Genomic DNA, 10,293 nt, shown 5'->3' with positions numbered 1-10,293 from the left:
CGACTAATCTACACATTCTGGATATTGAGGCATAAAAACAAAAGTTGCACTTAGAAGATTTGATAAATAGTAAATTTTGATTTCATAGGACACGGTTGGGAACATGAAAAAAAATTGATCGCAACAGAGGTATAGCATCACTTATAGCATTAGGTATTTTAAAAATTCATGTAAGGTCCATCTCATTTCTACGCTTTTACAACGAAGACAGATCGAGAGATTGCTCTTATTAAAAATATAAATAATTACCTACTTGCAATTCGAGTAACCATGTGACTTTTTTTAGAAAACGGTTTTGAACAGACCAAATATTATTTATCTACTATCAAACAGATTTGTGATTCAGGAACTCAAAATCGTTCAAGACATCGACAGTTTTATTCACTTATATTTTGATGTAAACTTTTATAATTACTTAATACGTAATAAATGTTTTAATAACATTTTTTATTCTTAATTTTTAAATTTTTTTTCATAATAGTGAAAATAAAAAAGTGTTTCGTTAAAATTTTTGATTTTCAAAGCGTTCCGTTGCTGGAAAAATTGGAAAACCCGCTGTTAAGTAATTTATTATGATCATAATCCACTCGCTAATTGTACAATAAAAATTAATTGTTACAGTAAAATTACAAAACCCTTTTTAAATTAAAATATCAACAATTAAGATCGTTTAATTTTGATTTTCAAATTTGGAATATCCAATAAATTTTCGGATTAGAAACTCAATTTTCATGAAAAACTAGTTAAAAATAGGTACACATTATATATTTAATCAAGTTTGATATTAGGAACAAACAGATAAATCTAGATAGAATAAAAATTCAAAGGTAAATCAGTATTGATACCATATTAATTTGACCATTTATGAAATTATTGTCATATTGTTTTGAAGCATCAAACAACTGTTCTTATCATGCCGAGGTAACTGATAAGGCACAATATTATTGATCCAGAGTATACAACAAAAGAACAAATTGAATATTTTGTTGCTCCACTACGAAAATTAATAATCAATAAAAGTCACGTGTTATTTATTAGGTAAATTACACGTGCAACTTAGAATACATTATTTAATTGATAAATTCATAAATTTACCTACATATAATCAAGATAGTATAATTAGGTCATGGATTGAGAGCGAATACCAAGATATATATTTTAATTACTATACGACAGTAAAGTAATATTTTATTATGGAAATATGAATATAATGGTAGAAAGCGTTATTTAGAATTCTTAATTTTAATTAGAAAATTAATGAAGCACACACGTAATTATAAAAATACTTTTTGTTTTAATGGGAAGACCATAGAATTAAGAATAGTCCAGAAGGAGCGTAGAATCATATTTGAATACATCGGACCGTGTCTAATAATTCCCCCACTCCGGCTTACTTTCGCCGCGCGTATTCGTGAAGTCGCCGGGTAATGTTGCTTGATGGGAAAAAAAATCATAACACAAATGTAAGGTTAAAAAAAAGTAATCTGTTAATTTCTCTAAAATTTTATTGCGCACGCGGAAACATTGATTGACACAACAGAGTAGTTAAGTAAAGGGTCATTTAATAAGAGTAATATAATTAATGAACTTTGAACTTAAAACATAAAACAAATTTTATTTGACATAAAACGGATATTTTTATATCATGCTAAATAATATTTGATGTTTTAAAGATACTGCCGTTTAAATGTCTCCCACGGCATTGTTTAATCCGAGGTCTAATTTTCATTAGTTTTTTTTATTAGATGAGCAAAGTAGGGTAAAAAATAATTCTACCCTGGCAACACTAACGAAATTTCCATTTTGTTTCTTTGAAAATCCGACAGATGGAAAAATAATTCAATTTTAAAGTAATGCATTTGTTATATACACATTCATTTGCAAATTCCAGATGAAATGTGATTGCATCCTGTTTCTTTAAGATCCTAGCAGTATTTCTAAATTTTATAAGGACACAATACGGCATAGTTGAATTTAAATCAGGAGTTGCGTACTGAGCGATGTCTACAATGAAACTAATTGATCAAGATGTAAACCTACTCATTTATGAGTAGTTGAGTCGCCTTCTGTTTGATGTGCGTATGCGGTTTCTGGACTATTCTTAATTCTATGGGGAAGACGGTGGTTAAATTAATTTATTCTGTGTCAGGACGGATAAAAAATACACTTCTGAAAGTTAAAATGAACCAGAACCCTGGACGAGCGTTTTTGACTCGATAGCAGGCAAAAATTTTGAAAAAAAAATCGAGTGGAGAAAAGTCCACCCCATTTTAAGGTCCATACTTCGATTCCTTGCAGGGTGGAGGTGAAATATTAGTTTTAAAGGTGGATATATTTTTTAATAATTCAATGTTCCTGGACTAGCACACAAAAAGCAAGACTGATCATCTTATCTTCCATGTAACAAAAAATATCTAGATTGTGTGCAATTTTAATAAAAAAATACGTTTTGCATGACTTAGTAAAGTAGACATATTTTTTAAAAATAAGAACATGGTAGTCATGAACTATTTTACAAATCATAATGTGGTCTATGTTTGATTTGATTTGATTTATTTTTGCGCCACAACAGGCCAGAAGGCCCAATTACAGTGGTGAGTTACATCACAAAATACCCAGGCTTGAGAAAAACCACATTGTAATTTTGGTGTTCTCACCGGGAATCGAACCCGGAACCTTCCGTACGTGAGTCAAGCGTCTTGACTACTACACTACGGAGGCTGCCCTACACTATGTTGATGTTTTAACAAAAAAATACAGGTATTTTTAAATAATAACTTTTTAAAATGTAACTGAAAGTTTAACAGCGGTCCGACGTAGGTCTAAAACCTCGAAATCATCATTAATATGACATAAATAACTGATTATGGAGCTTACAGTTTAAAATACTCTATAAAAAGATCATGAACATATCGTATAAGTACAGTATTTTTCGATAATGGTAACTTATTATCAGTTCCAAACTAAGGAATCTCTATTTACTCGTATCTCTTAATCTTTATATTCCATAGATATAAATCATAATGAGTAAATGATAAGTGTTGAAGTTTGTTTATCTTACGTCAGTAGTAAATTGCAAACAAAAATACAAAGACGCGTTAATTATTTCTTGGAAATTAAACTATCGCGATGGAAAGGTGGGCTGGAAAAGTGGCTGTTGTAACCGGTGCGAGTGCTGGCATAGGAGCTGACATTGTGCAGGCCCTATCTAAAGAGGGCATTACGGTAGTCGCTTTGGCTAGGAGAAAAGACAAACTTCAGGTTAGTAAAAATATAAATTATTATGTAAATAAAATTTTGCTCTCAATGTTACACAATTTTTATTACTTTACAAGAACACTACTACAGTTTTGGGAGAGCACTCCTCCCATCGACGGTTGGTATAAAACTAATATAGTTAACACAGAATATTTTTCACAATGTCACAGAATTTAAACAAAAAATAAACAAATTAATCAGTGAAACTTAAAATAATATAGTTAACTAACAATTAATATTGGTTTTAAAGCAGGGGGATTATTTTCCACTTGTCTTTTCCCTCATTGATCATGTTTTCATATCTGCACTTAACATAACTATCCATATATATGCTAACACCTTAGATAAGTGGAAAATAACCCCCCTGCTTTCAAAAGTTTCACTGATTAATTTGTTTAAATTCTATGACATTGTTTATTTATTTATTTTTTATTTTGGAAAAAAAACAACAGTTTTTACATATATTGTATACAGAAAATAAGAATACATATGAACGAAAATTGTGAAAACAGTCCATAAAAATTTTCCACAGTGGTGTAAGATATTGATTAAGTACATAATCGGTATCGAAAAAAAGCAATTAATAATAGAAACAAGATGAATTTAAATTTGAAGAATAAGAAAAGAAAAAAGTTATATAAAAATAATGTAAAAGGTACAAAAATATAATAATGAACATACGAATACATACATAATTACTGACATCGTATTGTGAACAATATTCTGTGTTTACTATATTAGTTCTATACCACCCGTCGATGGGAAGAGTGCTCTCCCGAAACTGTAGTAGTGTTCTTGTAAAATAATAAAAATTGTGTAAAACTTGTAAAAAAAAAATTCATAAAAATTATTTATTGACAATTCTTGATGGAATTGAAAAAATACATGATACACTTCCACTTATTTATTATGACCAATTAGCACTTTCACCCTCTAATGGGCATCTTCAGACTGGTGAATATTATACGTGTAAGGATAATTTATATAAAGCTAAATATTATCTTAAGTGTAGGTATATTTAAAAATAAGTTGAAAAAGATACAATACGCAATATTTCAATGTTGTAAATATAAGTTATTACATCATTACTAATGAAAAAGTTTAATTTTCACAATAATTTATAATGAAGTGTTACGATTCAATAATAGTAAAAATATATCTAGATTTTACACGTTGACGAACAATGAATGTCTAAGACTTTTCCATTATTTTTTTATTCTTTGAACTCAACTACACTGTATAGAGGCCAGTTGCCACAATTTTTTTTTAAATTAAAAAATGTTTGAAGTTAAAAAAAAGGATTTAGTTAAATAACTGTTGCCATTTTGTCAAAATCCTCTGTCACCTCTTCTTCACACCTGCGAGCTTCCGCAGTCCCGGAAAGTTGTTGATAGCAATTTTTCAGCTTTATTCGACGGAATTTAGGACGCTGGATTGACTTGGGAGGAGGCAAAAGTGCAGGCTGGCGATAGGGCCTCCTGAAGGGGTCTGGTTGTGACCATTTGCTTAATTTAGAAGCGGATGTGGAAAAAGAATGAGAAGAATAGTATATTGAACATATGTAATTTTTGTTTTTATAGGAAGTTGCAGATTCTTGCGAAGGAAAAGTTTACCCAAAAGAATGTGACTTAAGCAAAGAAGAAGACATTATAAATACCTTTGATTGGGTTGAGAGTACTTTAGGCGGAGTTGATATATTGGTGAATAATGCCGGAGTTATTTTTCCTGCATCGCTTATTGGTATGTAAACTAAAAGTTATTATTTAATCAAAAAACGTGAGCTTAATGAATTCACGAAATCAAATCAAATCTTTGTAAATTTGTATTTTTTACTTCTAACTATTTTAGTCCTTCAAATATAATATAGTAAAATTAAGGTTGATTTGCTCGGATATCGAAATTAAGGAGCGACGAGTTTATGTTGTAATTACTGCTTTCCTTAAGTACGTCTCTATTTTTTATTGTTTGAATTGGGAGTTGAAATAACATTGAAAAGTTTTTTAGCTTGCCAGCAGGCTTTTAGCGATTTGCTTGTTTTTGAGTAAAATCCTGAAGTCTTTCTAAATTAAATGATTTAAAGCTTTAAATATATTTTTCCAAAATTTTTAATTTTATCATTGAGCAAAGAGATATTGGAAGAATAATACATGTTTCATGAATTTCGACGATTTATCATCAGTTTGGGACCTACTGTTTATTAAAAATTAACCATAATTTCTAAAGTGTAAAAGATAAAAAAATGAACAGCGATTTTATCAAATAATTTGTATTTTAGTCCAAACAAAGTATTGCCAAAAAAATCAATTGGGATTTATAATTCTTTAAAAATTACGTATTATTTCAATTTCAATTTCAATTTATTTCAGTTTATTAATTTATTCAAATATATGTACATTACAAAATGGAATATCTTAATTCATACATATAGAAAAAATTAAAATAGTGAGGTAAAATTAGGTACATTTAAATAAAAAAACACATTAGTATACATAATATCCAAAGAATAATATGTTAAAAAAGTAAGAGAATCTTGTAACGAAAATCTCCCCCAGAGACGTGAAAAATGTAAATGTCTAAAGTGATATTGTTCAACATAGAGATAGTCCTTCCAACAGGCATAACCATTGGCAGGTTAGTCCTGTATATTGGAATGTGAAACAGTCTATGCTGACGCTGTCTAAGGTAAGGCTGTCAGGAACATAAAAGCTAATGCTCCGCATAATTTCAGGGTTGTCAATAATACCGCGCAACAATCGAAAGTTGAAAGTTATTGAAAAAAGTTGGTCTGTATTTGAATATGCGGCTCGGATAAAAGAGGCTTTCAAAAAAATAAATATATATTGCTAAGATGTATCGTCTTTTTTTTAATGACACCGTGTAATATAGATTCGTTTTGACGTTTCGGAAACCGTTGCAGGTGCTATCTTCAGGGTAAACTATATGTTTTGTAGAAACATTAGAACGAATTCAACTTACACGAGATATTATTATAATTAATTAATACAGTATTTTTAAGATTAAACTCAGATTATTATTTTAATTTTAGGCGGGAATGCAGCTGATTGGAAGTCAATGCTGGATACAAATATAATGGCTTTAAGTATTGCAACAAGAGAAGCTATAAAAACAATGCGTAAAAGAGGAGGGGACAGTGGACATATTGTTCATATTAACAGGTAAGCTTAAGATCATACAATTAATTAAGATGTTTTATATTTGAAATACAGTATGAAATGTAAACGTAAAAAATAAAAAAGTCTATGCATTGCCAGTGGTTATGACATGTTATATGTATGAAAATGCCCTACGCTGGGTTAATTTTTTATTGTATTTATTCAATGGTAATTTTTTTTTAGTATTTCGGGACATTACGTGCCAAAGTTCTATAATGTTCCCGTAGGGATGTACGCAGCAACCAAACACGCGGTTACAGCATTGACTGAGGCTTTAAGAGTAGAACTACAAGGATTGAATAGCGATATTAAAATAACGGTATGTGTATTATTAATTTTCTTAATGAATATTTATTTTATATACTTTATAAAGGCAATAGAATAAAACACAATAAACATATCAAAACAACAATTAGAGTGAACAATTCTCAGGTATAAAATGTCATTTTAAATGTATTTTAATTAGACAGGCACCATGGCGTGGTTGGTTAGACGGCCAACTGTGAAACTGGCGTCGCGGGTTCGATTCCCGCCAGTTGCAAGGAAAAAATACAAGACAGATTTTTTCTCAATTGGTCTGGGTGTTGTGGCGTATTTTTCATTACCTCCTTCCATATCCCTTATATTTCACCTGCTGACAAGCCTCGAAATAGAGGCTTAGCGGGTTATTCCTTTAAAAAAAAAGATATAAGTAAAAATATGCCATTAAGTCAATCAGTGCAATTGGCTGGTCTAAGTGCCCAATTTACACACTGTAACATAAACCATTGTTCATTGATATATTGATGCATAGACAAGCCCTATAGATTAAAATATTTAAAAAAGTAGTGACACAAAAATGTTCCCATAGTTATCGAGTTTGTTTATTTACACCAGTGCTGCATTCAACGATATACTACCGAAAATTAAAAGATGCTCATTTTTTCTATAAAAAGAATGTATTTTAACGATAACAATCAACATTAGTTTTTGGTGGGTCCCAATCAGATTCATTCCATAATCTTAGAATTCCGACCCATTTATATCTTTTCACTGGATTTCGAGGTATGCAAAAATAATAGTGACTAATATTTATTATAATTTAAAAATGTGCTCCTATCAATCCAGCCCTGTAAGTAAAAAGAGCTTCGCAATTGCTCCGCTAGGCGCAGTTTTACGTTTACAAAAAATAATATTTATATTTGAATATTAACCGTTTTAAGCTTTGTCGATCACTCATGAACAGATATTTATTTGTGCAAAGTTTAACAATCCATTTTTACAATGTTTATCCAACAGGTTTTTACACGCTTCCACGACACAAGCGGGCATTTTGATTTTGATTTTAAAAGTCACTTGGCAAAGACCGACTAAATACGCGTAGGGTATGACTGAGCGTATGGGCATGATTTAAGTGTCAGCATTCTTGACGGCTCAGGGCATGTCCATGTCCGTTAACATGTGTATGCCATTCTGTCTATGTTCGAACATTCATATTTTTCCATTCTTCCATCTGTTGATTTTCGTGAAGTTCAAGAGCTGACATATTTATAAATGTGGGTGGGATTCATCTGGTTGAATTATTTTACAAAAATCAACAAATGGAAAAACGGAAAAAATATGAATGTTCGAACAAAGGCAGAAAGGTGAATGTTACATAGTGTGTTATGTGCCCGCTTAAACCGGCCAATAGGTCTGGCAGCCCTGTATAATTTTTAGGTTAATTTTATTAATATAAATCTTGTATAATTTTTAGGTTTAATTTTTTTTTATCTTGGGTATAAGGAAATTTATGTTTTTAAAAAAATAAAAAAATATTAAGCCAAATATGTAGTATTAAAATGTTTGTAAAATGCAGATTTGCCGTTTATATTAATAAAATAAAATAAATAAGTGAAATAAAATACCCCGCAACAATCGATTAAAATGTTACACATTATTTCTAGTCCCTAAACTGTTGTAGCCAAGCATACCCTGGAGAAACACGGTCGGGTCGGGAGTCTTATTCGCACCGAGGAGTTGTAAAGAGTTCTCAGTATGCCGGTATATTAATTTATTAAAAATGTACCAAATTAAATAAATTAAAATAAATAAGTAAAGTGCAGTTATATTAAATTGTTCAGTTTGTTTATAGAGTTCTTCAGATGCTGTTAGATAAGGGAGGTCATACACTAACTTTAATATTTCATTTTTCAGTCTTTGAAGTCAATTTGAGTCATTTTGATTTCGTGTTCCCCATAATAGTTGCATATTATATATTTTAACTTTTTCGGCTTCATACGTTAGAATAATTTATTAAAAATAAAAATCGAAAACTGTGTTTATGATATGTATGTCTTCTTACTACTCGGGAATATAATCTTTTCATTTACTTTGGTATTAGGATAACTTTAATAAATATTGGAATACATTTTATACATTTTATTTCATAAAGTAGAGGAAAAGAAGACGAACCTTTACAATATAATTGACTTAATTGGAATTCACGTATTTCTTAATGTTTGTTTTTTGTTAAGAATTTCTAATAAGATATAATAAGGCGGCCTCCGTGGTGTAGTGGTCAAGACGCTTGACTCACGCTCGGAAGGTTCCGGGTTCGATTCCCGGTGAGAACACAAAAATCAAAATGATTTTTTCTCAAGCCTGGGTGTTCTGTGATGTAATTCACCACTGTAATTGGGCCTACTGGCCCGTAGTGGTGCAAAAATGAATGAAAATTAAAATAATTTATTTTTTAGAGCATAAGTCCTGGATCCGTTTACACTGATATGGTCCGAAATTACCATTCACAATTAACTGGAAAGCTAGTCATCAAGGGAGACCTCCCTCCAGCGCATTTAGAAGCTAAAGATGTTACCGATGCTGTCCTTTATACTCTCAGTACTCGCGCTAATGTGCAGGTAACAATGTCTATAGTTGGTTCGTTAGTTCTGCAAATAATGTGAATCTGTTACAACAGAGAAAAAAACATTGAGAAGGGAATATGGAGGCCTTGGCATTTACAGGTGTAAGCATTAAAATGGCCACTTAAACCAGCCAATGACAGGTTGTAAGCCCTGTAAATGCCTAGACTTCAATATTTCCTTTTCATAATTTTTTTTCCTTTCTGTTGCAGAAAATTTGGATCTCAATAGCTCCCTAGGGAGGAAATCCAGCCTGTATACAAGCATTTGGACATGCTCAAAAACAATGTTAATTGAACTTACTGGTTATATAAGAATATAAAAATTTAAAAAATGTTTTCAACCGTTGCCTAGTAGGTGAATTGGTTCAGCCGGATGAATCTCACTCAGATGAAAAAGGTTTCAGCTCTTTTACTTCACAAAAGTCAACATATGGAAAAGTTGAGAGAAAGTGGATGTTTAAATAAAGGCAAAATGGTGAATGTTACACAGTGTGTAAAGTGGCCACTTAAACCAATCAATGACAGGTTATAAGCCCAGTCAATGCATAGACTTCTATATTCTCCTCTTCAGTTGCAAAAAAAATCGATCTCAATAACTCCTAAGGGAGGAATTATAGCCTGTCTACAAACATTTGGACATACTAAAAACATTGTTTAACAAAATATTGTTAAATAAAATTTGAATGGTACTTTTAACTAAAATATCATGTTCCAAGGGCACACAATTTAGTCGTTTTTGGCAGATGTAATTAATATTATATCATTAAAATAACCTTCAGATTTATTTATTTTAAATTTGTTAAATCGGTTTTTTGAGGCAGAATATAAAACATTCACTGTAAGGAAATCAAACAATTTCTTTTTATAAGAATATTAATTAAGAGAGCTTTAAATAAATATTTGAAAACAGATAATTTAATATTATACTAAACGGAAGTGTTCTATATGTATTTATGACTTGTTAAATTATTTTATAGC

General features: G+C 30.6%; 2 protein-coding genes across 2 annotated transcripts in view; one reads left to right on the top strand and one right to left on the bottom strand.

Moving 5' to 3' along the window:
* Nucleotides 1-10,293, bottom strand: part of Hs3st-A (Heparan sulfate 3-O sulfotransferase-A) — a 228,658-nt gene that overhangs the window by 55,245 nt on the left and 163,120 nt on the right. The window lies entirely within an intron of this gene.
* The window catches only part of LOC148278076 (uncharacterized), a 32,544-nt gene continuing 24,836 nt past the window's right edge, over nucleotides 2,586-10,293 (top strand). The window contains exons 1-5 of the mRNA XM_088231911.1: nucleotides 2,586-3,261; nucleotides 4,839-4,998; nucleotides 6,305-6,434; nucleotides 6,615-6,750; nucleotides 9,149-9,310. Of these exons, the coding sequence (XP_088088037.1) occupies nucleotides 3,130-3,261; nucleotides 4,839-4,998; nucleotides 6,305-6,434; nucleotides 6,615-6,750; nucleotides 9,149-9,310 (720 nt within the window). The 5' untranslated portion in view covers nucleotides 2,586-3,129. The remainder of the gene's footprint in view (nucleotides 3,262-4,838; nucleotides 4,999-6,304; nucleotides 6,435-6,614; nucleotides 6,751-9,148; nucleotides 9,311-10,293) is intronic.

The sequence above is a fragment of the Micrasema longulum genome, unplaced genomic scaffold (assembly GCF_059751315.1).
Source record: "Micrasema longulum isolate JH-2025_06_02 unplaced genomic scaffold, ASM5975131v1 h1tg000931l, whole genome shotgun sequence".
Classification (NCBI taxonomy): domain Eukaryota; kingdom Metazoa; phylum Arthropoda; class Insecta; order Trichoptera; family Brachycentridae; genus Micrasema; species Micrasema longulum.
Note: the sequence above shows the minus strand (reverse complement) of the source record. Positions and strands in the feature narration are given on the sequence as shown.